General features: G+C 38.6%; 5 protein-coding genes across 5 annotated transcripts; 2 read left to right on the forward strand and 3 right to left on the reverse strand.

Annotated features, from left to right (window-relative positions):
- The first annotated feature begins 623 nt into the window (after positions 1–623).
- On the forward strand, positions 624–2,229 carry LOC149399864 (phosphatidylinositolglycan-like protein). Its single transcript, XM_089612569.1, has 5 exons — positions 624–1,032; positions 1,137–1,221; positions 1,364–1,418; positions 1,656–1,794; positions 1,920–2,229. The coding sequence occupies exons 1-5, from the start codon at positions 835–837 to the stop codon at positions 2,037–2,039; spliced, it is 597 nt and encodes a 198-aa protein (XP_089468695.1). The 5' UTR covers positions 624–834; the 3' UTR covers positions 2,040–2,229.
- Positions 2,168–9,328, reverse strand: MLH3 (MUTL protein homolog 3). The gene is made up of 25 exons (XM_089612568.1): positions 9,177–9,328; positions 8,981–9,032; positions 8,838–8,885; positions 8,461–8,615; positions 8,321–8,378; positions 7,903–7,960; positions 7,675–7,767; positions 7,437–7,599; positions 7,344–7,359; positions 6,982–7,202; positions 6,791–6,860; positions 6,629–6,715; positions 4,944–6,488; positions 4,830–4,872; positions 4,623–4,711; positions 4,286–4,359; positions 3,962–4,159; positions 3,602–3,646; positions 3,479–3,532; positions 3,282–3,388; positions 3,130–3,178; positions 2,947–3,006; positions 2,759–2,831; positions 2,583–2,668; positions 2,168–2,502 (listed from the first exon to the last, which is right to left on the reverse strand). Exons 1-25 carry the CDS (start codon positions 9,300–9,302, stop codon positions 2,350–2,352), a joined length of 3,723 nt encoding a protein of 1,240 aa, XP_089468694.1. The 5' UTR covers positions 9,303–9,328; the 3' UTR covers positions 2,168–2,349.
- Positions 9,329–14,138: 4,810 nt separating this feature from the next.
- Positions 14,139–16,550, reverse strand: LOC149399866 (putative F-box/LRR-repeat protein At4g13960). The gene is made up of 3 exons (XM_089610955.1): positions 15,179–16,550; positions 14,849–15,055; positions 14,139–14,546 (listed from the first exon to the last, which is right to left on the reverse strand). The coding sequence occupies exons 1-3, from the start codon at positions 16,448–16,450 to the stop codon at positions 14,292–14,294; spliced, it is 1,734 nt and encodes a 577-aa protein (XP_089467081.1). The 5' UTR covers positions 16,451–16,550; the 3' UTR covers positions 14,139–14,291.
- A 1,147-nt stretch (positions 16,551–17,697) lies between these two features.
- LOC149399867 (uncharacterized) lies at positions 17,698–20,115 on the forward strand. The gene is made up of 3 exons (XM_089610358.1): positions 17,698–18,959; positions 19,094–19,357; positions 19,446–20,115. The coding sequence occupies exons 1-3, from the start codon at positions 17,698–17,700 to the stop codon at positions 20,113–20,115; spliced, it is 2,196 nt and encodes a 731-aa protein (XP_089466484.1).
- Positions 20,116–21,323: 1,208 nt separating this feature from the next.
- LOC149399868 (uncharacterized) lies at positions 21,324–23,611 on the reverse strand. The gene is made up of 6 exons (XM_089610359.1): positions 23,572–23,611; positions 22,778–23,456; positions 22,714–22,720; positions 22,255–22,642; positions 21,494–22,117; positions 21,324–21,412 (listed from the first exon to the last, which is right to left on the reverse strand). The coding sequence occupies exons 2-6, from the start codon at positions 23,353–23,355 to the stop codon at positions 21,324–21,326; spliced, it is 1,686 nt and encodes a 561-aa protein (XP_089466485.1). The 5' UTR covers positions 23,356–23,456; positions 23,572–23,611.
- Between the last annotated feature and the right edge of the window lie 56 nt (positions 23,612–23,667).

Below are 23,667 nucleotides of genomic sequence, written 5' to 3' on the forward strand. Positions count from 1 at the left end.
ATTAATCTCTGTTTTTGTTTTTAGAAAAAATTAAACCGTTTATTTGCATTTGATAAAACAGTTTTTAGAAAAAACTTCAAAACCGATTTTAAAAATTGTAAATGAAACAGAAAAGCTAGGAATCCTAACTTTTGGAAAAAGCGTTTATCTATCTTGATATACAATTACATTAATATCTTCATTTTTTTTTGTGAAATCTCGAAATTATCTCCTAAAAAAACTTTATCTAATTTATATTAAAAATTTATCTAATTTATATTAAAAAAAATTATTAAGAAACTTTATTAAATTTTTTTGGTTAATAATTAAAAAAATTTATATTAAAAATAAAATAAATTTTTGTTGTCCATATATATCTAATTTATTATTATCATATATATATATATATATGCGCATATAAATCATCATATTAATAATTATTATTTAATTTTTAAAAACACGTCTATTTTAGTTACTATAATATATTTATTTTACCAAACGTAAAATCAATTTTTGTTACCAGCAATAACTGTTTTTATAAAAATTTACCAAATAGCTGCCAGTTTTAAATAACTGAATCTAAAAACTTTTTTTTTTTTTTTTAAATAAATGCCATATATTTTAGATAAAAAATTTGAAGCAAATCATATTCCTTCTTCCGGTGTGGGAGAACCTGTCCCTCGCCCCCTCGTGTTCCAAAACTCCCACACAAATTTGGCCATTCTAATATTCAATTACTTTTCCTAGAACACCCATGAAATTGCACTAATTGAATCATCACTTAAACTGAGGCGATAAATGATTAGTGCTCTTTGCCCTTGACGACAAACTTCTTCTCCTAGTCCGAGTTTGAACATGGTTTCCTCTTCGACTAATTCAAGGTACACTTATATTCGCGATTGCAAATCGAGGTGGTCGGTCGAAGAGCACAGCGTCGCTGTCCGAAAGAACGATGTCCGGTTCACCAAGTTTTGTCTTCTTCTCCGACGCTTCTCTGCTCCGCTTCTTCTTCTTCTCTTCCCCTTAGCGTCCTTGTATTATTGTCTTCTTCAGGTAATCACTTCTTCGCATATACTTACTTACATGAGCGTATGTGATGTGTGTATCATCTTTATTATACATCTTTATACAATGTTATCAGGCATTCAAAATGACAGGGAAATTCATTGGCGGTGACGTTATGGAGCTTCACGCTCTACGGTATTCTATTGAAGTTATTCTTTCGAAAGACTGTTGAGAAAGGTAACGAAGAAGAATAAGAGGAAGGGCTTTTGAGATCTGAACCTTGTGCTTTGATTATTGCGTGCAAATTCATGTAATGGATTACAATAACTAATTAATTACCTTCTTTTCTGATGCTATTTTCATCAATGCTTTTTTTTAGAATCGGTTGTCGTCATGCCAGCATTTGGAATTCAGCTTGAGACTCACTATCTTGGGTAGTTTTTTCTTCTCATCTATTAGTTTAGTTCTCTTTTTTAACGACTCTTCACTGAGGTCTATAAATGTGTGTGTGTGTGTTTTTTTTTTAATTTGTTTATTATGCCCGGATGATGATTATCCCTATAGAACTCGTACTTGATCCATTACATAGATTAAGAAACAAGACTTTGTTATCCAAAAAAAAGAAACATGGGATTTCTTGTCTCATACATTTGATTTGATTTCCGTTGCAGTGGAAAAGTGGATCGTCGGTTTATTCCAATTGACAAGATTTTGAAGCCGGTCCTGTTGGAGCGAGTGACCCCGGTTACTTGTTATTGGCACCTGTGTTTAGTTGTACGCGATGAACCCGAATTAACAACGGTTTTTAAGGTAGGAAAATTATGTTATCTTTTGCAACGCTGCTAGATCGTAAGCATTGAGCTTTGGACTAAGAAGCTTAAGAGCTCTTAGCTTGTTTATGCTCTATCGCTAATCGAAGTTGAATTCGTGCTCAGCGATTACGGCCACCTTTGAAGATGTTGATCCCAATATGGAAGTCGTTGTGTTCAGCCACCGATCAGGAAGCGAGCTCAAACACTTTCGCACAAGATGGTCAACAAGACAGTCAACAGTAGTGAAAAAAGCTGATGTATTTTTAGCCTTTTGTTTATTTGGGGCTTCATTAGGTAGTTTGGCCCCCATTTTGGCTGAAACGTTGTGTTTTAGTTTAGCTCCTTGAATTGAACACCCAAAATTTTGGCCAAAACATTTTTTTTTATCCGGGCAGAATTAGATGGGAAATATAATGAGAGAATTGACATACAAGGTTTAACAATCTACATAGAACAATGGGGTTTATTAACGTAAACGTTACACACTGGACAATCCTCAAATTTACAATGATTCCTCTGAACATTTTATTTGTGTGGTTTTGCTAAGCTGTACTCATAATCTTTGCTGTGCACGTTCGAGGCTAAGTTCGTGTCGACGTAAGCCATGCCATAACCCATCGGGATCGCCATTTGGGATCTTAGCTATCTGAACGTGCAATGCCTCCAAGTTTACTAGCGGAACGGTCGTTGGCCTCCCATGAGCACACTATAGACCGCGAAATCACCCCCATTTAGTTAGTCATTCAAACTCTCTCTCTCTCTCTCTCACTTGTAAGCAAAACTGACCTGGAAACATAGCGAGGTTTGTTTGAGCTCGGAAATGAGGAGGGAACACTCTGAAGGTAGTAAGGAGTCCCCAAACATTATTGCACCTGAAGAAACAGAGCTAAGAGAATAAACTAGGCTTCGAGGATCATAATAAAATCTCTTTTTTGTATCTAAAGAATGATCTTTGTACATACCTCTGCATGCCTTTGAATTAATGATACGGAGAACAGAGGGTGGTATCATCGAAGATCCACCTGTATCGGCCAGCTGAAAGTTGAAAGAAAACACGCTTCAAGGGTTGCAACGCAAAAGAAGGAAAAATATATATATATATATTTCTTACAACATATCATTTATGAGAGCCTAGCGTTTTAACTTTTACCTGCTGAAGAAACTCCATAAGATCCACATCTGACAAGTTTACGCCTAAGATGCACGGTACCTGATTTTTTTTGCAATGAGCCATTAGTTTAATTAATCAGTTAATTCGAACTCATTGTATTGAGTTTAAAAAAATAAGTAAAATGTTTAGATGGAAACTAGAGGTTGGAAGATAGTGCTTCACCGCTTTTAGTGTGATAGCCGTTGGTTGCCTGTGGAGAGTATTCAAACTACTGACGAAAGAAAGAAGTATTTTGAGTCCCTTGACTTTTTCAGACATAAAAAGGCGAATCCTCAAGGACCGGAAAAAAATATGATATGCAGACAAGAAACAACCTTTTGAAGGACCTTGAATCCTGAGAATGGAAGTTGCACATCCAGCCCCATTTGTTTATTTCTTCGGAATAATTATGCAGTAATTGATGTCCAATCTCCGGAATTGTCTGATATCAAAGCACAGAGAGCATCAATACCCAAGTGAAAGAACTTATACTCTGCCAAAACTTTCATTCAAGTGTTCAATACAGACATACCAACTCTTGTTCTGCATCGAGAAAAGTAATTGTCTTTGCTTCTCCCGTCAAGACCTTAGAATTCAATCAAATCGTCAGATCACCACAAAGAACAATTTTTTATATGTTAAAAAAAAATCCTACCTTTTGACGAAGCTCCTCTACACGAACCCTTTCATCAGCAGCGTGCTGGTGGAAGAAACCATTAAAGAGTCAGCTGATACGAAACTTCGAATTCCATAGAGAAACGATAAGATAAGGCAGTACAGGACAACTGGGCATTTGAGAGACCCGTAACTCGCCCAAAAGGCTAAGCCTAAACCCAAACGATTCCTCCCTATATGATTATTTAGCTTGTATTCATAGACTATCAAATTTTAACACTACTAATTCTACAATTAACTAATTAGCCTAAAGTCCTGTAATGTAGATTTTAGAATTTCATCCTCCTAACCTTAAAATTTAAAAAGGAAAAAAAGAAAGTCGGATCTTTAATAAGTAAACCTGGTCAACAACAGCAAGAGTACTTCCGGCAACAATCGGAATATATTTCTTATCCACCTGTCGGAGAACCATGGCATTCTCGAGACAGGTTTTGCTGATACATTCGGGAACTAAAGAGTCACTAGCCAGATGCAAGATTCCTGAAGAGATGTCGAGTATATTATCCCGACTATCAATGCTGTTCAACTTATTATTTCTCTGCACAAAACAAAACAAGTTTCAGTCACAAGTGTTGTATGAAATTTGTGGTAATAAGTTCGTAAAACCGAAAAATAGCACATCTCAATAACAGAACGTTTGATAGAGAAAAGAGAAAAATAGTACAGATGTCTTTGAGCAGAAGTTCCTCCATTTGGTCCCACAAATTGGGGGTTGTTGTGATTCTTTGGTGATACTTTCTGAAATGACAAATAAACCAATATTACAACCTATAATATCAATGTAATTTCGACATTCACATAAGTCAATCTTTCGGAGCCAGAAATTCTCTTATGAGGTACTGAAAATCACGTTGCATAGGTTGTGATCATTCTACCGGGTATGTTTTCTGGTGTAAGAGCTCAATGTCAAAATCGTGGTAAAACTAATTCTGAATTTGAGCTTCCGTCTTTACCTTTACCAGCAAGAATCAAAGGACAAACCAAAAAGCGTTTCAAATTACCTTTTGGTGGAGGAGGACAGACTGACTGTTCAGCTTTTGCAGTATCGCTTTCAGCTTCCTTAACGCCTTTCTTCTTCTTCGACTCTTGTCTGTAAGAAATATCAAAAGACGAGAAAGGAAAAAAAAAAAACCAGAAACTGTTGCCAGTTCATGTCACTGTCTAAGACAAATGGAAAACAAAAATAGAGATACACAACATTTTTGCACCTTTTATCTAATGGACAATTTGAGTTCAGACGCTCCCGAACTTCTGCAGATTAGAGGCGTATTGATAAGCTATTGATTTGCAACACAGTCTGGAGCGGAAATTTATATAAGTACCTGCACAAGCTCGGTAATTGTCTGATTCTGCTGTTGAATTGCAATATAAGCCATAGAACTTTCGCTTGCTTCTATAAAATGGTGGAGCAGAGTGGCTCCTTATTCGTCTTTCGGAAAAATGTAATATATTTTCCCTTTTCTGATTGTTCCTACACCTCTGGTTTTTGTAGATTCCACTACTTCTACAAATTTTATTATCAGAATCAAAACTTAACCAATCTGTCTTGTCGCTCAATGTGTCTGCGCGATTGGGAGAAAATCTATGATTTAGACCACGCCTCTGATGATAACGTCCTGAACTGGAATCTTCAAATCCACTGTTTGAACAACTTGTGGTTACATAACCATATCTGTAATCATTTTCTTCATCATCAACAAAAGGCTTCCTCCTACCTTCAATGATGTTCATATCGCTGTAATGTTCATCATCCCAGAATGTGGAATGGGAATAGAAAGACGAGGTTAAAGACCCTCGTTCAGAGTCTAAATCAAGATGATAGTTGCGACGATACTTTTGCATTGGGACCGAACCAAATATGAAATCATCATTTCCATTGGATTGGTCCTCAATAAATGGGATTGACTTCGCAAAAGCTCCAGGCAGACTCTCAAGTTCTGCAGCCGAGAGGTAATGTCTGTTATCTGTGGGAAGTATCTCAAATCTGGACTCCTTGTCTTGCCAAAAAGTCCGTGTCATGCAATCAAAACTCTGGTGCCTGTTTCTATTGTCCAAAACGCCAATTCTGTCATAAGAGCCGGTGGAGAATTGCACTAACGTATCGTCTTGAAACTCATTACTGTCTGTAAGCAAAGAACTCGCGATCGAAAGGGTTCCTCGGGAGGAGCAACTCCTCAGAATAGGTTCGTGCACATCCCTGAATATTTCGACATCACTTGATTCTCGATAGTCACGACTTAATGAAAAACATGCAGATTCGTTTCTATTGCTGGGGCTGCCTTCAAAGAAATTTTCCCGCCTCGAACTAAAATGATTTTCATCTTCATTGTCTGTACACCATTCTCCACAACTTGCTTCGCTAACTGGGAAATGATCTCCCACCAGGAAGAATTTGTTACCGGGCATGTACATCTCGTTTTCAGATAGGTTTGCCACGGATTTGGAAAAATGAGAATCTCCTAGTTGATCAGTCTGTGAGATAAAACCCATATCCTTGTCTTGCTCATCCAAGTAACTAGAATATTCGCGCGAGACCTGAATTGGACTCATATCATGCTTCTCAAGAGACCAATCGCTGCCAAGGATTTCACAGTTTCTAGATATGTTTGCCTTGGATTTGGAAAAAGGAGAATCTCCTAATTGGCTAGTCTGCGCGAGAAAACCGATATCCTTGTCTTGCGCATTCATGTAACTAGAATATCTGTGCGAGATCTGTACTTGACTCAAATCATGCTTCTTGAGAGACCAATCACTACCCTCTTTGGCGGGAATATTCAAATCTGAACAAATAGGAACCGGCGAGGCTTGATGGCTTCTCATTGAGCACTTCTTTTTCCCAATGATGGAATCTCCTTTAACACCTAAATCTGGCAAAAACAAAGAAAAAATGTCCATAAAGATCATGCATCAGCTTTATTTGTCCTCAAATTTATAGCAATGAGGATAAAAAAAAGGATTATATATAAAAAATAAATAAGCAAGATGGTTCAAGAAATAGGACCATAACCTTCTGCAGAAAACATATCATCTTGATCCATGATATCTGCTGCAAACCCAACAGTGTCTCCCAAAACATCTGAGAGATTGATACCAACTGCGACAGTGACATCGGAGTTAGATAAGAGAACATATATTGACACTTCACGGTATGGACAGTGTGAGGGCATACCATAAGACATTCTTTCATTCCACAAGTGTCGAATAGCTTCTTCAAGGAATGCAAGTACAGGAACCCAATCCTGGTACCGACGAGGAAGTAAAGGAAAGGAAGTTAAAGAGGAAAAAAAAATTACATTAAATAACTAAAATTCACCACTAAATTGAACTAGCATTCATCCGTATTGTACAAACTAAACTTACCTTGAACTCAACATACGTCTTTGATGGTTCAAATGTCAAATCATAGATGGACCGAGGGCAATTTATGTTCAAAATGAAAGCGGGGTATGTTTGAGGCCTACTTCTCTTTCTGTTTCGGGTACTCATATCCGATTTGCCTCGATCATTACACTCGAATGTAGCAGCCAGTTGATTTACTAGTTTATGAATAGGTCCTTTGCTAACAAACCTGGAATTTATGTCTGCCAGTGTTAAGGAAAATAAAAAAATAATCAAAAGAAAATCCAAGATAAATATTCTTTTATGTTATGTTCTGCCCCAGAAAAAAAGAAGAAGAAGAAGAAGAAGAAGAAAGAAATGGCATTAAGAGTGGACTAGGATACACACATATTGAAATGCCTGCAAAAACAAACATGGTATTAGAAACAGATATTCGAAGTTAGATTAGGTATATAGTTGTGCAAACTATTCTGTACCTTAATAGAAAGATTGTCACAAGGGCCTGAAATGTATCCAAAAAGCTTCAACTTTCCACCGCCAATCTCGAATTTGTGGAGAGAGGTGGATATGTCGATCCCAAACAAACTAGCCAATAACGATGTGGGAGAGGAAGCTTGTGTACGAAGAAGAATCTCATCGCTGCAAGATATATAAATATTGTTGACAAGAACGCAAAATAAGCAGATCTAACTAAGAAACTGGATTAGAATATACCTTTCCATATCCACAAAATTGAAAGAAACCTTAGAGTGCACAAGTGCAATACGGGTGAGACATTTCTTGATTGATTGCAGGACCTTCTTAGGGCTTATGGTATAGACACACGGCAAAAAAAGCATGTCAGATTGGTTATAGTTGTTCGGATTAACTTTCAAACCATCTGACATATCTCACACGAATCAAAAAGAATTTCATAAATAAAAAATAAAACCTAGCAACCACCTGGCTTGAATGTATTTCCTCCGAACTGGTTGGTTGTAGAATAAGTCCCGAACAGAAACTGTAAATAATTGAATCGACTATAAGGAAAATAGCAATTAACCAAAAGTTTCGGCAATCAACAGTACTAAAGTACAGATGTCCAAAAAAAAGAAAGAAAAAAAAGAACATTTTGTTGGTTCGACTTTTATAAGGTTTAAGAAACCATCAAAACAAACACATAAAGATAAGCTTTCCAAATTTTCAAATCCACTACAATCATGCCTTACATTTCATTAAAAAAAAAAAGGGGGAGATCAATTAGCGAGCACTTATGCAAAAATTTCGGCATAGAGCATGAATTTCACACAAAGCCAGTCAAATCAGTCCAATGAAGTGCAAACTCTTGCATAAATTTTAGATTAGATAGTTGAGTCCAAACCTGTCGTTCCGACATCTCTTATGCCATCAAATATTCCGAGATACAAACATTTGCTTCCCTGTGATAAAAAAAAGACGAAAATTCATAACTACAAACGCCCTTGCATGACACATTTTACTTCATAATAAACGTATCCATACCTTCATGACCTTGCGGTACCCATTTGGCCTCCCAGAAGCTTTTGTAACAATTTCCAACAACGACACGTCCGAAATCGAAGCCAACGCTTCTCCTCGAAAACCAAAGCTTCCAGCTTTATCGCTCGTAGGAACCAAACTATCAAACTTTGACGTTGCTGTCAAGATCATAGTACATAGAAAATGATGCTAAGATATTACAGTATGAATAAAAAGGGAATGTCTTTTCAAACGCTGAAGTAACCACTTGTAATGACAACCTAGTTTCTCTGCTCTATAACCAATATTATTTTGAGTTAAGGTACAACTCAAAAAAAGGACCTAGACTGTCAATCTATCTAATACCATATGTTTTGAAACAACTTGAATGAAAACTATACCATATCTTTCTCCTACTAACTCTAACCCGTCCCTTGGAATCCCAGTTCCTGCAAAATAATCAAACAAAACCACACAAGACATTGAAGAATATAATGTCTTTAATATAACTCAAAACCCAAATAGAAGCACAGGCATTACTGACCATCATCTGATACTTTGACATAGCAAGTCCCAATGCCTACGAAAATCGATACCTACAGAAGTGTTAAATACAATAAAATGAAATTTGAAAGCAATGAAAACATATATTTTCGTTTTGTGTGAGTCTCAATGCGGTTCCGAAACAGAAATTCAGCGGAAACACATTACGACACGGAAAAAAAATACAGAGCACAAACCTTGGAGGCATGAGCGTCGAGACTGTTGAAAACGAGCTCTTCAACGACTCGAGAGATGTCGAAGAGAATAATCCCAGAACGCACCGAGCTCCGAACAGCCTCAGGCAAGGATTTGACGCTGTTCATACTCCGATCACCCAAACACACGCACGCACATGACATGAGAGAGAGAGAGAGAGAGAGAGAGAGAGAGAGAGATTTGTATGGGTTTAGGGGATATAGATTTTTGTATTTGTGTTTTAATGAAGAAGCAACCAGAAATTGGCGGTGAGTAAGTACTCTTTGATAAAGTCACACGCCGAGGAGCTTTGTGGATCACAGACAGTTGGTGCATCATTGAATCGGATGATCACAAAGGGAACTCACTCGCCAAAAATGAGAAATTTCATTCTATACTCACTCACTAGACTGAGAAGCTAAATAAAACATAAAATAAAAAATCTTTTAATTTCGACTAAAATACTCTCCTCTAAGTGCCATTTAAGTATAACCCAAAAATTTTATTTTTTATTTCTAACATTTTTATCTCATTTTATCTTATTCTAATTAGAGATGGAAACAGACTCAAAATTTCTGATAAAAAATATTAGTTTAAGATTAGAATCGGTTTGAAAAGACAAGATGTTTCGATATTTACGTTTTTATTCATATTCTTAAAATTTCCTATGAAAATTAAGTTTTCCAATTAAATCTTATATATTCCGATGCGTATCGATGAATTCCTATGATAATCCGACGTTTTTATAAGTCATATTCCAATGAGTTTCGATTAAATTTGACAAATTGAATTACATTAACAGTTTGTAGTGTGTATCAGTGCCTATATTAGTTTAGTAGTCCAGATTATGTTAACGTCAATGCTATCCGATGGAATCACACCTCTCTTATAAATAAATTATGTATTAATGGTTTTGAAATTAGTGATTTTTTGCTCTCTATAATATATATTAGGTAAAATGATATATATTATTATATATATAAAGGAGAACCCATTGATTTACATAAAATCGAAGTGATCAAAATAGCCATTAACTGTTAGATGTCAACATTGTTGACATAGATGGTGTCATTTTGGCCTAAATTAATTTTTTGGTAAAAAAAAAATGGGAAAATATTATGAAATTAGTGGCAAATGAGACAATTTCTCCTTTTTTTTAATGCTACTTTCAAATGTATAAAAACTATTATGGAAATATTGCACTTTTAAAACAATAATTCTGTTTATTCAAATTAAAAAAAAAACAATATTTCAGTAAATATATATATATATATATATATATATATATATATATGTATTGATGGTTTAATTATTGATCTCAATTTATTAGTTCAATAGTCTACCAATATTCATATACTTTTGAATGACTAATACTCGTTCCCTATCCATTACTCATTTATTTGGGTAATATCCTACCCACGAAAGGTAGGGTCTCGCGGATACGTGGGTGAAATTGCTATTCCTAATTTTTATCATATCAAACAGTGTTTTATCTCCAGCTCAATACTCCATTTTTATATTTTAACACCAAAATAACATTTTCTTCATAATTCTATTATTTTAATAAGTTTAACAACTTTCTACTTATTATACTGCAAACTATATCCATTTAAATTGTATACTTTACATCCAATTATATTATATTTAAAAAAAACATACATTATATATCATATATAACATGAATTTATTTTGTTCAAAATCTAAAAAGTAACATTATACAAACATGCTAAATTTTTATTTATTTATAGATGTATGTCATATTATTCATTTTTTAGTTTGTTTGCAATGAAAATTAATATTTTTAATGACTTTTTTAGTGTATTAATATTTATCACATATCAAGATTAATTATTTAAATCAAATTAGAATAAGGGCATTGTAGCAAAATAGCCACTTTGAAACTATAGATTTTGTTTTTAGCCTATGTTTCATAACTTTTAGGGAAATAGCCAACGTGCTTAGGTGTCAATAATTAATAGACTAATTTGCCCTTTGACTTAATCAAATGGAAATAATGAATATATTTATATTAAATAATAGGCAATAATAATATAAAATAACACAAAATTTCAAAATAGTTATACGTTGCACGCTAATCTAGAACGGCTCACCAAGATTGGCGTTACTATTGAGAACCTGTCAACACAGATAATAAACGTAAATTATTGGAAATTATCTCATTCTTGAATGGAAATAAATGGAAATAACTGTAAATAACAGTCTGTACTATTTTTTTTAAAACCAGATCTGAGATCTGGGTTAAAAAAAACCCATATCTGGTTTCGAAATAAATGGAAATAATTGTAAATAATATACTACAGAAGCTTAATTGTAAGGTGCGCCTCCCCTCGGGGAAGGCCGGGCCCAGGCTGCCCGGGCCTCCATCGCCGCCGTTCGCCTGCCAAACAGTCCCGGCGTCGCCGCCCAGGGCCGACACGACCATCTCAGCGCCCGGCTCGACCTGCGCGACTCCACCCAGGCCACGCGCGCCCCCATCCCAGCGCCCGGCCCGACCTGCGCGACTCCACCCAGGCCGCGCGCGCCTCCAGAGCCGCCTGGGTCTCCTCTGGCGATGCTTCCGGCGCAGACAGCGCCGACGAGGGCCGGCGCACCTTCGCCCGGGCCCGCCTCGCCGAGCACGCCTCCACGCCGGTCGACTCGGCTCTCCCCGGCGCTCCTAGGCCGACGCCACCCGGTGCCGATCTCGCCGGGCGCTGCCACGCTCGGGTTGGAGAGAGAGAGAGATAGAGAGAGAGAGAGAGAGAGAGAGAGAGAGAGAGAGAACGCCCAGAGTTTTTTTGTGGAGTGGCTGGAGAGAGTGAGAGAGAGAGAGATATTGAACGTGGATACTAATTCAAAAGAAAAATAACTGCCTAACAATTAACGCACAAAAAAAGGAAAAAAAATATGCTAATTAAAAAACTGAGGACAAAAAAGTAAAACATAATTTGCCACCTATTACGTTTGGCTATTTCCCTAAAAAACTCCAAACATAGGCTAGATCCCAAACCTAACGTTTTAGGTGGCTTAGTTGCTTATAAAACTCTTAGAATAAACCAAAATAATTTCATATTTAATTTTTGTGATAAATTAATACAATTACACACAATTTAAAAAAAAAAAAAAAAAACAAGAACACCATTATATTGAAAACATGCAATAACCACTTACATGAGTGGTGCGTCAAGAAAAACCCGAAACAAGCCAAAAAAAAAAAGAGATTTGTAAGTAACTAGGCCACTTTAAACATGTGATTTTAGATCTAGCCTATGTTTGACAATTTTTAGGGATATAGCCAAATGACTTATGTTGCAATAATTAAGGTCTGATTTACCCTTATTTATAAACAAATTCGTCACTTTCTCTTTCCTATTTTTTTTCAAATAATTTTTTTTGCATCAAAACTTAAAAAAATTCATATCTTTCTCATACGAACTCGAAATTGAGTGATTTCAGATCCTACAAATTCGTGGCGTCGAGATCTTCAAAAATAGACCCATTGTGTTTGATAAAAAATTATGTTTAATGCATCATAGTTACGTTTCCATTTATTTTTTTGATGATTTCAAAAATTTCCAGTTATTTCCATATTTAATGTAGTAACGTGATTTTTCTACATCTATGGTATTAAACATGATTTTTCATCAAACACAATAGATCTATTTTTGAAGATCTCGGCGTCACGAATCCGTAGGATTTGAAATCACTCAATTTCGAGTTCATATGAGATAGATATGGTTTTTTGAAGTTTTTATGTAAAAAAAAATGTAGGAAAAAAGTAGGAGAGAGAAAGTGACGAATTTGTTAATAAATAAGGGTAAATCAGACTTTAATTATTGCCACATAAGTCTGTTGGCTATTTCCCTAAAAGTTGTGAAACATAGGCTAAAAACAAATTTTATAGTTTCATTTTGGCTATTTCGCTATACTGCAAAAAAAAAACAAATTAAAAAAGGGACACCCCAAAACAAACATTCTAGAAGCCTATTTGAGAAAAAAAAAACTTCCTAGAGATTGCAAAAATCAAAAACCCGCTCGTTGCTCCCTACTCGCGTAATATATAAATATTATAATATATATTATTGTTGATTTGTAATTAAATAAACTAATTTTATATTATTAAAACTCCATTCCAAAATGAAGTGGAATGAATAATGAAACTCCAATGAAGTGGAAAATGGAATTGTATTTAAGCAAATTAAACTTCATTATAATCTAAGGCTCACGAGTGTAATGATTTCCCTCTCATTTTCAATAATACGGCGTCCGAGAAAAGCCCAACAATGAATTGAAATACGGTGTCAGAGGAAAACCCAATGTATTCAAATAAATATCCTATCTTGCATTTTTGTCCTGAACATATACTTGTTTTTGCTAACGTTTTTAGGGAAAGAGCCTCTTCTCGACCAAAATTAGTCTTCCAACGGTCGCCAAATCAAGGAGTTCCGGGTGAGATCTCGCCACCGCCGCCATGGATCCTGCAATGTCTCCTTCCAAAAGTTACATTCCGGCAGCCGAGGCTTCACCGGAACTCTTCGTGGCTTTAAGCGACACAGTAGGAGAGCACAGCATTAGGAACACTGCCCTGAGGTTCCGGTTCAGGTGGCTCTCGGCGGCAAGTACAGCCATGGCTCGGAGCTGGGTTTGTCATAGGTGGTTATGGTCGTGGTGTTTGAATTTGAAAAGAGAGGATCTGAAGCTAATTTGAGATTTTTTATTTATTTTTTAAATGGTATTTTTGGGAACACAATGTCTAATGTTGACTATTATTTTAAATAAATAGATAACTAGACTATAATTTCAGTACCTTTTTATAGATTAACTGATTACTAACGAATCTCGTTATTTATTGGGACACTACAATGAAGATAATCATCTTTATCATATATATTAACAAGAGGATTAACGTGCCACCATATGTTGAAGCATTGCATTGCTTATTAAACGCACTGATGCACGTGATTAGCTAGATGTATTTTAGTAACTAAACATGTAATAATTACATAAATAAAACTACTTATTCTCGAGGCCTTGACGAGAATGTAAGGTCAATGAGTATACTACTGATTTCTCCCTCATTTTAATTGAAACGGCATCGGAGACAAAACCCAACAAATTCAAATAAATATCTTATCTTGCATTTCCGACAAGTACCTATACCTGAATTCCTTTTTGTTTACGTTTTCAGGGAAAGCCATAGTAACTTTGATGTTGACATTTTCCACAACATATTTGTGCAGTCTTTCTTGGTCATAGTAATCCTCAAAATTCTCTATCACAACTTCAGTCAATTCATGTCTCCAACATTTCACCAGAGCGCTTGAGCAACATTTCCGTTCAAAATCATCCTGCTGAGTGCTGTCGCGATGAAACTGCAAAATTAAAAGTGTATTAAATTATATGTAATAATCATCAAATAATATATTATGTATCAAGTATTGTTAGAATTCTAGGTGAGACCGTGAGGGTAAAGGCTCTTGATAGAGAAGCGAATGTAGAGGCTAACCATAGTCAATGGGAAATCGAGAACTCGACCAATAAAAACGTAATAAACGTGATTCTAACGTGATTAGACGACACCAAACGAGGGACATATTGTATATACTAATCAACCATAGATCAACAAAGAGTGTTATATTGCTGATGAACAAAAAAAGAGAAATCGTAAACAAACCTTAATCCTGAAGATGGTTCTGCACATATCATCGATGATGGAGAGAGTGTGAAGACGAGGAGAGAGCCAAAGCAAACTGTCCACCAATTCAACCATTCTGTCACTATCTTCTGGTTCGAGTAGATTTGTTATGTTAAGTTCCTTGACTTCATCTAGCGGAGGATTCAACGCCTCTCTCGAGATCTCTGGGTACATACATTTCTCCTCCTTTAAACAAAACACAAGCATGTTTTTAGGGGCAATTGGTCTTTAAAGTATATTATGCAAAACGATTCTCATTTTTTTTTTTTTGCACTACTTTTAAAGGATTTGCTATGATGATGTACGTACCTGCAGGTACGTCCCAAGTGCTAAAGTGAGAGTGTTGCATTGACCAAAAGCACAGAGAAGATCCCAGAGTTCTTCCTTAGCGACCATCGCGGCGGGAAGCTCGGCGTTCGTGAGAGTACGGTGACATCTCTGCGAGGAAACCAAGCTTCCGTCGAAGTCGAAATTTCGGAGCGTGAGGCTCTCGAGAAAAGGGTTTGAGATCAGTGCCTCGATCATCCCCGGCGTCCCCGCGACCGCTTCCACGATCTCCACCCTTCTGAGGCTCCTACACGTGTCCATGTCGATCTTCAGTTCATGCCACCCACACTTGAGCGACAATGATTCGAGCCCCGGGACCGCCACTTGGACCACCACCTCGCGCGACCCCTCGGTGCCTTCCAGCACCAAGTGCTTGAGCTTAGGGTTGCCTATAAATACGCTCCGAAGTTCGTGGCAGGACCTCAAACCCAGCTTCTCGAGCGAGACGAGCTTCGAGACTTGTTCCCGGACCCAATCTCCGGTCACTATCCTCGACCGGCTCATCTCCAACACCTTCAGAGACTCCTGCGACGCGGCGTTGAAGACGTCTACTCTGGCCCCTTCGTACTCGTCACCGCCGACGTACAAGAACTCTAGGAGACCCGCGGGGCTGTCGTGGTCGACGCTGATGCTCTCGATATCCCAGCATTTGATGACCGAGACGCTCTCGACGAGCTTGGCGGCGCGTGAGAATCGGATGGCGGTCTGGTCGTAGCCGCTGCCGCAGGAGTGGAGGTGGAAGTGGCGGAGGAGAGGGCAAGTCACGAGGAACTCTCTGATGGGCAAGACGACGCCGGTCAGCTTCACAGAGCCCAGCCACGGCGAAGAGAACTCCAACCCCCAATACGTGGCCATCGATATCCTCGGCCGGCGGTGGATTTTGAGGTGTACGGAGAGGTCGGCCACAGCGAGATCGGAGGCCAACTCCATCAGCGGCGCCGCCACCCAATCGTCGTCGTCGTCGTGGCTGGTTTCCGCGTCGGTGAAGAAGCGGAGGCTCAGGCTCCGGAGAGTGGGGTCCGCGCGCCGGCGGAGGAGGGTGGTGCGCGCGTGGGTGAAGAAGGCGTCCTGGTGGTGGAGCCAGTCCGGGTCGGTGCAATCCAGTGTTAGGTTGGGCACGGAGAGCCACAGCGACGACAGTCGTTTCGAGAGGACGCGTAAGCGCGCGATTTCGAGGGGAGACAGAAACGACATGATTTTGTGGATGACATCTTCAGGGAGATCACATAGCCGGTCATCGCTGTTGCTACCCATCTCTTCCTTCTCTCCTTCTCCTTTTGCGGCGCTTTCCTGCGGCAAAGAAAGTAAAAATAATGCCTTGAATATTTATTTGAAAACCCTCTTTCTTTTGACCAAGTAGGTGTTGAAATTGATTTTGGGTTTTAGTTGGGAAACTTGATAAAGCAAGCTTAGTGTAGTATGTGATTTGAAAACCAAACCATATTTTGGTTCCCTTAGGAAAACCAAGCATATCACCATGTAAAATGTCAAAATTACCCTTAAATGAATTTTTTTTTCAAAATCAATCATTCACTCACTCCAGTTGTCTTTTTCAATTCAGAAACCAAAACAAAAGAAAAAAAAACGTGCAACCCACAGCCAAGCACATTTCCCTTTAAAAAAAAAAAAGAAAAAAAGAAACCATCCTCAGAGCCACTCAGAGCCCTAGCCCGCAGCCATCGTCGCCACTCAGAGCCCTAGCCGTCGTCGCCAGTCCAGCAATCTCGCGAACCAACAGAGCCCTCCAGCCGAGTCGCGAACCAGCCGAGCCCACAGCCAAGCACGCCCATCTCCACGCTCGTCGCAAACCCCAACGCACGGCAAACCCGAAGATATATGGGTAAGTTTCGATCCCTAATTCGATGATGTTTTGTAAGAGATTTGTTTGATTTCCTGAAAAAAAGAGTTTGAGTTCGTCATGTTGGATCCAGAAAAAAGTCCGAAATTGTTGTCTGTAATTTCGAAGTTTATAGTTGTTATTTCGATTTCATTTCGAAGATTTCGATTCCCAGAAAAGATTTCGTTTAAACTCAAATTTTTTGGGCCTTCTATGTAGTTAAACAGTTGAGAGAAGAAAAATGGGTAAGTTTCGATCCCTAATTCGATGATATTTTAGATGTTTGATTTACTGAGAAAAAGAGTTTGAGTTCGTCATGTTGGATCCAGAAAAAGTTCGAAATTGTTGTCTGTAATTTCGAAGTTTATAGCTGTTATTTCGATTTCATTTCGAACTTTTTAACCTGTACAGATTTGACTTCTAATGTATACTTTTTAACTTCTTAACAGGTTCAAACGTTAATATATGTTGTTTATTTGATGGTACTTGGGTGAACAAAGGTACAAAATGGGAATATACTAATGAATCGCGATTCGAACTCTGTGCACTCGCGAAAGACATATCTCGGGCGGAGCTATTAATCGCTATGTACGAAGCTTTTTGTGTCGACGAGTCGTTATACGATTTGAAACTTGAAGCTGCGTATGTTTGGGCTGGAAGACCAATGCCTCCTCTCATTTTGGCATCGGACGCTAGTGTGACGGCATTTATGTTAGAGAATTCTGGTCAATCCAAGCTGAGGATTTCCTTATGCGTAACCCCCGTGAAAAGAAACATTGTTGATGCAGCTCTTGATACAACTCCAAGCAGGGCAGTTTCACCAACCCCAAATTCTCAGGTAGCATGCTTAGGTATTAGCGTCGAGGTGAATGATTTTCAGGCGCCATGCGATGAAGAGGGTGATGAGGAAGGTAAGGATGATGATGATGAGGAAGATGAAGATGGCGATGATGACGAAGATTTTGATGCAAGCGGATTCTATTGTGAGGATGATCCGGTTATGAATGATAATGATATTCCCATGTCAGAGCCAGTATCGGCGACGCCTCATAAGAAGTCAAAATTATGGGATGCACATGTTTCAATTCCCGATTCGGAGGAAAATGTAAGTACGCCTTCATCCACTGGCAGTTCTTCGGACATATGTGTTGGGCAAATTTTTGATAATAAGTTTGATTTGAAAACTAAAGTTGCCATGCTTGCAATGAGAAAGAGCTTTCAGTATAGGGTCTTCGAAACAAGCAGGAGTCGGTGGGTAGTCAAGTGCAAAGCTGGTGATTGTACTTGGAAATTGAGAGGGAATAAACTACCAAACAGTGATATGTTCGAAGTGAGTGTGTATGTTTCTACACATACTTGTTCGATTGATGCCCCTGCTAGTGGCCAACTTCAAGCTGCACCATGGATTGTAGGACATGTTATCAAGCATAAGTATAGTCTTCAATCGACATCATATACACCAAGGAACATCATAGAAGATGTACGAAAGGAGTATGGGATAAATTTGAGTTACGAGAAGGCTTGGAGATGCAAGGAGACGGCAATTGGGTACATAAGGGGTACACTTGACGAGTCATACAAGCGGTTACCTGCTTACTTCTACGCATTAGAACAAAAAAATCCAGGTTCGGTTACTGACCTTGTTCTTGACTCCGGCAGTCGATTTCGGTACTGTTTTTGGGCCCTTGGAGCTTGTATACGGGGATTTGCATCATGTCGACCTGTGATATGTATCGATGGTAGTTTCTTGAAGACAAAGTACGGAGGGCAGATATTATCGGCGATTGCATTAGATGCAAATGACCAATTGTTTCCACTTGCATTTTCTGTTGTAGACACCGAAAATAATCACTCTTGGACCTACTTCCTTTGGAAACTGAGAGAGACCATCGGTTCCCCGCCAGATCTTTGTTTCATATCAGACAGGTACTTAATTTCGAAGATTTTAGTTTTGTTTCGACAATTTTGGAATGTTATTTAAGAGATTTTAGGTTTTCTGAGAAGTACATTTCGAATATTTTAGTTGATCTAATATTTATGTTTCAAACGCTTTGTTTTAGGCACGCGAGTATCCTTCATGCTATACCGGTTGTGTATCCAGAGTGTTATCACGAGATCTGCTACCAGCATCTAAGTATGAATGTTGCTCATGTGTTCAAAACCGATGTTTGTGGCCCAGAGATGTATGGCGCATGTTATGCTTGGAGAAAATCTGTTTTCCATGCTCAATTCGAGAAGCTAAGGCGTAAAGATCCAAACCTTGCTAAATATCTGGAAGACATTGGAATTGAAAGGTTTGCTCGGTTGTACTTTCCTGGAAAAAGGTAAGTTCACAAGCAGGTAGTACTTTATTTCGAAGATTTTGGTTTGTTTCTTAGATTTACAATGCGACTTCGAATATTTTAACAACAGGTACAATTTATTGACGAGTAACTACGCGGAAAGCTTCAACAAGAGGATAAAGGACGATAGAACATTCCCAATTTGTAGCATGGTGGAATGCATTCGATTTACTCTTCAAGAATGGTTCTTTAAGCGAAGAGAAAAATCTGGAAATGCGAAGACCAAACTGAGTCCAAAATTTGATGAGGACTTACGACTTCAAGTTCAAAAGGGTCGCCATTTGCAATATTCGGGGGTTACGCAACATGAGTTCTTAGTACTTGATGGAGACGAGGATGGCACGGTAAACATGTTGACAAAAGAATGCACATGCGGGTTGTTTCAACTTCTTGGTCTCCCTTGCATGCATGCGACGTGTGTCGCAACAAAGAGTAACATCGATGTGTATTCATTGTGTCACCCTTTCTATCGAGTAGAAAGTTGGAGAGCAGCGTACATGGATGCTGTGTACCCTTGTGGTCCAGAACACGAGTGGAATGCTCCAGAAGAGCTGTTGAATATGGAGGTCAAGGTACCTGTTGCGAAAAACCCCGCCGGTCGGCCGAAGAAGAAGAGCAAAGGAGGACGGCGCAAGATCAAACGTTTGCCGTCTCAAGGTGAAGTCATTGTTGTTCAGCGCAAATGTAGTATTTGTGGAGGTAGAGGACATAATAGGAAGTCGTGTACTTTTCGTCAGTAGTATTGGATTTCAGACATTTAAGTTATTTTATGTGTTTGATTTCAGAGTTTTCAGCTAATTTTTGTAATGGATTTCAGACATTTAAGTTATTTTATGTGTTTGATTTCGGAGTTTTCAGTTAGTTTATTTGCTTGATTTCAGACATTTCAGTTATTTTATGTGTTTGATTTCGGAGTTTTCAGTTATTTTATGTGCTTGATTTCAGACATTTCAGTTATTTTATGTGTTTGATTTCAGAGTTTTCAGCTAATTTTTATAATGGATTTCAGAGTTTTCAGCTAATTTTTATAATGGATTTCAGATATTTCAGTTGATTAATTTCAGACATTTCAGTTATTTTATGTGTTTGATTTCGGAGTTTTCAGTTAGTGTATGTGCTTGATTTCAGACATTTCAGTTATTTTATGTGTTTGATTTCGGAGTTTTCAGTTAGTGTATGTGCTTGATTTCAGACATTTCAGTTATTTTATGTGTTTGATTTCGGAGTTTTCAGTTAGTTTATGTGCTTGATTTCAGACATTTCAGTTATTTTATGTGTTTGATTTCGGAGTTTTCAGTTAGTGTATGTGCTTGATTTCAGACATTTCAGTTATTTTATGTGTTTGATTTCGGAGTTTTCAGTTAGTTTATGTGCTTGATTTCAGACATTTCAGTTATTTTATGTGTTTGATTTCGGAGTTTTCAGTTAGTGTATGTGCTTGATTTCAGACATTTCAGTTATTTTATGTGTTTGATTTCGGAGTTTTCAGTTAGTTTATGTGCTTGATTTCAGACATTTCAGTTATTTTATGTGTTTGATTTCGGAGTTTTCAGTTAGTGTATGTGCTTAATTTAAGAAATTTCAATTATTTTATGTGTTTGATTTCGGAGTTTTCAGTTAGTTTATGTGCTTGATTTCAGACATTTCAGTTATTTTATGTGTTTGATTTCGGAGTTTTCAGTTAGTTTATTTGCTTGATTTCAGACATTTCAGTTATTTTATGTGTTTGATTTCGGAGTTTTCAGTTAGTTTATGTGCTTGATTTCAGACATTTCAGTTAGTTTATGTGCTTGATTTCAGACATTTCGGGTTACAAACCAAAATATCATCCAAAAAACTAGTCTCCAAAGGGACCCCCTCCAAAACTACCAAAGTAATTATCAAGAAACATTACAAACCCAATTTTCATCCAAAAAACTAGTCTATGACAGTATCAAAGTAATTTTCATCACCCCCTTTTCAGGCTTTTAAGTTTGGCTGTGTTCAACGAAGTGTAATCATCATGCTTTATGGGCCGCTTGCTCTTTCTCTTCGAAACTACACAATTCAACATAAAATAATTAAAAAGCACATAAACCATGAAATATAGGCAAAACAGTTTGAAAATTGAGAACTTACCATAGACGCGGACAGATTCTTTCGCCGGAGGGTTGACGAAGTCGTCGTCGTCGTCATCGGGGGCTGCCACAGAGGTTCCCGTCTTGGGGGCTGCCACAGTTCTCGCCGTCTCTTTCGCCGGAGGGTTGACGAAGTCGTCGTCGTCGTCAACGGGGGCTGCCACGGTGGATGCCGTCTCGGGGGCTGCCACAGTTCTCGCCGTCTCTTTCGCCGGAGGGTTGACGAAGTCGTCGTCGTCGTCAACGGGGGCTGCCACGGTGGATGCCGTCTCGGGGGCTGCCACTGTGCTTGCCATCTCGGGGGCTGCCACGGTGGTTTCCGTCTCGGGGGCAGCCACTGTGCTTGCCGTCTCGGGGGCTGCCATGGTACTTTCCATCCCTTCGTCTTCATCTTCATCGTCATCACCGTCATCGTCTTCCTTGTCATCATCTCCATCGTTGTCATCGTCTTCATCTTCATCGTCCTCACCATCATCTCCATCGTTGTCATCATCTTCATCGGCGTCTTCATCACCATCTTCTTCTTCACCATTACCGATATCATCATCATCCGGAGGGTCCAAAGTTTCGTCATGAATATTGACAGCTTCGTCAGGGTCAAAAAATAAACCTTCATCATTCTCCACTGCCCAAAATTATATAACAAAACACCAAGAATTAATAACTAATCTTCGAAACAGTATATAACAAAAGCCATAAAACTCCAAAACCAGTAACAAAATACAATTAAAAACTACGAAATACACAGTTGAGACAGATTACCATGTGGAGATGGTGACCTCCGCCGTGGATACTGCTCCGGTGGATACCTCTCTTCCTGTGTAGCGCTTCCCGGGACGACACTTACCAAATAATTGAGTTTCTCAGTCGTGTCTTTTTGCCACCTCATGATTTGCTTCCTCATGCGCTTCTGCTCCCTACACATTTTCTTAACATTATGCTCCACATCGGTCAAACGCCGTTCTAGCATTGAAAACTTCCCATCTCCAGGTGGTGGGCCAACGCCCTCTTCGTTCACGTACGCAGACTTCTTGTGCGCTACAACAGAACTGTAACCCGGATATTCTGGTATACTAGATGGGTGTCTCTCGAGTATGGAGAGATACTTCTTCTCACCATCGGTAGGCTCAAGCGTCGGTGTTGCCTCCACCTATAAAACAAAACTTCGAAATTAATCATACATAATAGTTGTAAAACGTCAAAATGAAGCTGAAAATGTACATAAAATCTCCGAAGAAAAAAAGTTAGAAAACATACGCTTTGTCAGATTAACTTTTTTGTGAACCCCTTCTGTCTTGCTTGTTTCATGCTCACCCATTTGAGCATTCTCGGAATGCTATTCTCGCTCAATTTCTTGCCATACTCTACACCGACAAACTCTATGGCCTCGTACGCCCAAAATTGAACCGCAGGGAGAAACCCTTGGACCGCATACTTTGCGTCTTGAACCTTCTTCTGCTTCTTACCTCGATTCTCGTATAAGCTACGCAGGTGTTTCGGGTCCGTCGCTAGCAACCCCTCGAGAGTGGCAGCCCAACTAACGTGGCCCCAAGGAAACGCCATAAAGTATGGGAGCTCATCAACCATACTCAACAACTCCTCCCAAATACCTTGCCAACTATCCTTTCCTCGTATGATGCCTTCCACAATCAAACACAGTCCGAGCTTGTACAAGTCTTCTTTGTTCGTGCACGTGTTAAAAGCTGCCTCTAAATCAGCAACAGACGGTGCCTTGTGAAGTTTTTTGTCGTTGTCATCAACGTGTTCGGGGTCAGGAAAATACGTCTTCAACAGACGGTTGCTTGAAAGGTGCTTCTTGAATTCTTCCGTTGATGGAAGCGTACTAAACTTTAGTCCGGTCATCAAACCAAACTCGTTTCTTCCGAAACGGATAGGATTCTTACCGATACCAAAGTAAATTGCATCCTGACATCTTTGCTGGATGCGTCGTTGGAGAAGTTGGTCTATAATCACACCATTAAAGTTGAAACCCGTAACGGAAGGGGAATCGATCCAACTAAATTGTGTGTCCTTCAACCTAGCATGTAATCCGAATACCATAAATCGTGTGCTTATTACCTTCAAGAACCCGCTGCCTCTGAAACTTATTTGACCACTGTACTCCTTACAGATGGGAACTAACAATTCATACTTCGGTGCCTACAAAAAAATGAG

This window comes from Urtica dioica, chromosome 4, assembly GCF_054948205.1.
Source record: "Urtica dioica subsp. dioica isolate 48M chromosome 4, U.dioica_male_clone48M_v1_H2, whole genome shotgun sequence".
NCBI lineage: Eukaryota > Viridiplantae > Streptophyta > Magnoliopsida > Rosales > Urticaceae > Urtica > Urtica dioica.

What these genes read in the sequence shown, in the direction of transcription:
- LOC149399866 (XM_089610955.1), bottom strand. Translation starts at nt 16,450, where the DNA reads ATGGGTAGCAACAGCGATGACCGGCTATGTGATCTCCCTGAAGATGTC. An exon ending in CACTTGGGACGTACCTGCAG is followed by an intron (nt 15,056 to 15,178) that starts GTACGTACATCA and finishes TTTTGTTTAAAG; the next exon opens with GAGGAGAAATGTATGTACCC. An exon ending in GAACCATCTTCAGGATTAAG is followed by an intron (nt 14,547 to 14,848) that starts GTTTGTTTACGA and finishes TTAATTTTGCAG; the next exon opens with TTTCATCGCGACAGCACTCA.
- LOC149399864 (XM_089612569.1), top strand. Translation starts at nt 835, where the DNA reads ATGGTTTCCTCTTCGACTAATTCAAGGTACACTTATATTCGCGATTGC. An exon ending in TGTATTATTGTCTTCTTCAG is followed by an intron (nt 1,033 to 1,136) that starts GTAATCACTTCT and finishes TCAAAATGACAG; the next exon opens with GGAAATTCATTGGCGGTGAC. An exon ending in AATTAACAACGGTTTTTAAG is followed by an intron (nt 1,795 to 1,919) that starts GTAGGAAAATTA and finishes ATTCGTGCTCAG; the next exon opens with CGATTACGGCCACCTTTGAA.
- MLH3 (XM_089612568.1), bottom strand. Translation starts at nt 9,302, where the DNA reads ATGAACAGCGTCAAATCCTTGCCTGAGGCTGTTCGGAGCTCGGTGCGT. An exon ending in TGTCAAAGTATCAGATGATG is followed by an intron (nt 8,886 to 8,980) that starts GTCAGTAATGCC and finishes ATTATTTTGCAG; the next exon opens with GAACTGGGATTCCAAGGGAC. An exon ending in AGACGTATGTTGAGTTCAAG is followed by an intron (nt 6,861 to 6,981) that starts GTAAGTTTAGTT and finishes CGTCGGTACCAG; the next exon opens with GATTGGGTTCCTGTACTTGC.
- LOC149399867 (XM_089610358.1), top strand. Translation starts at nt 17,698, where the DNA reads ATGCCTCCTCTCATTTTGGCATCGGACGCTAGTGTGACGGCATTTATG. An exon ending in CTTTGTTTCATATCAGACAG is followed by an intron (nt 18,960 to 19,093) that starts GTACTTAATTTC and finishes GCTTTGTTTTAG; the next exon opens with GCACGCGAGTATCCTTCATG. An exon ending in TTGTACTTTCCTGGAAAAAG is followed by an intron (nt 19,358 to 19,445) that starts GTAAGTTCACAA and finishes TTTTAACAACAG; the next exon opens with GTACAATTTATTGACGAGTA.
- LOC149399868 (XM_089610359.1), bottom strand. Translation starts at nt 23,355, where the DNA reads ATGACCGGACTAAAGTTTAGTACGCTTCCATCAACGGAAGAATTCAAG. An exon ending in GAGGTCACCATCTCCACATG is followed by an intron (nt 22,118 to 22,254) that starts GTAATCTGTCTC and finishes AATTTTGGGCAG; the next exon opens with TGGAGAATGATGAAGGTTTA. An exon ending in AGAATCTGTCCGCGTCTATG is followed by an intron (nt 21,413 to 21,493) that starts GTAAGTTCTCAA and finishes TGAATTGTGTAG; the next exon opens with TTTCGAAGAGAAAGAGCAAG.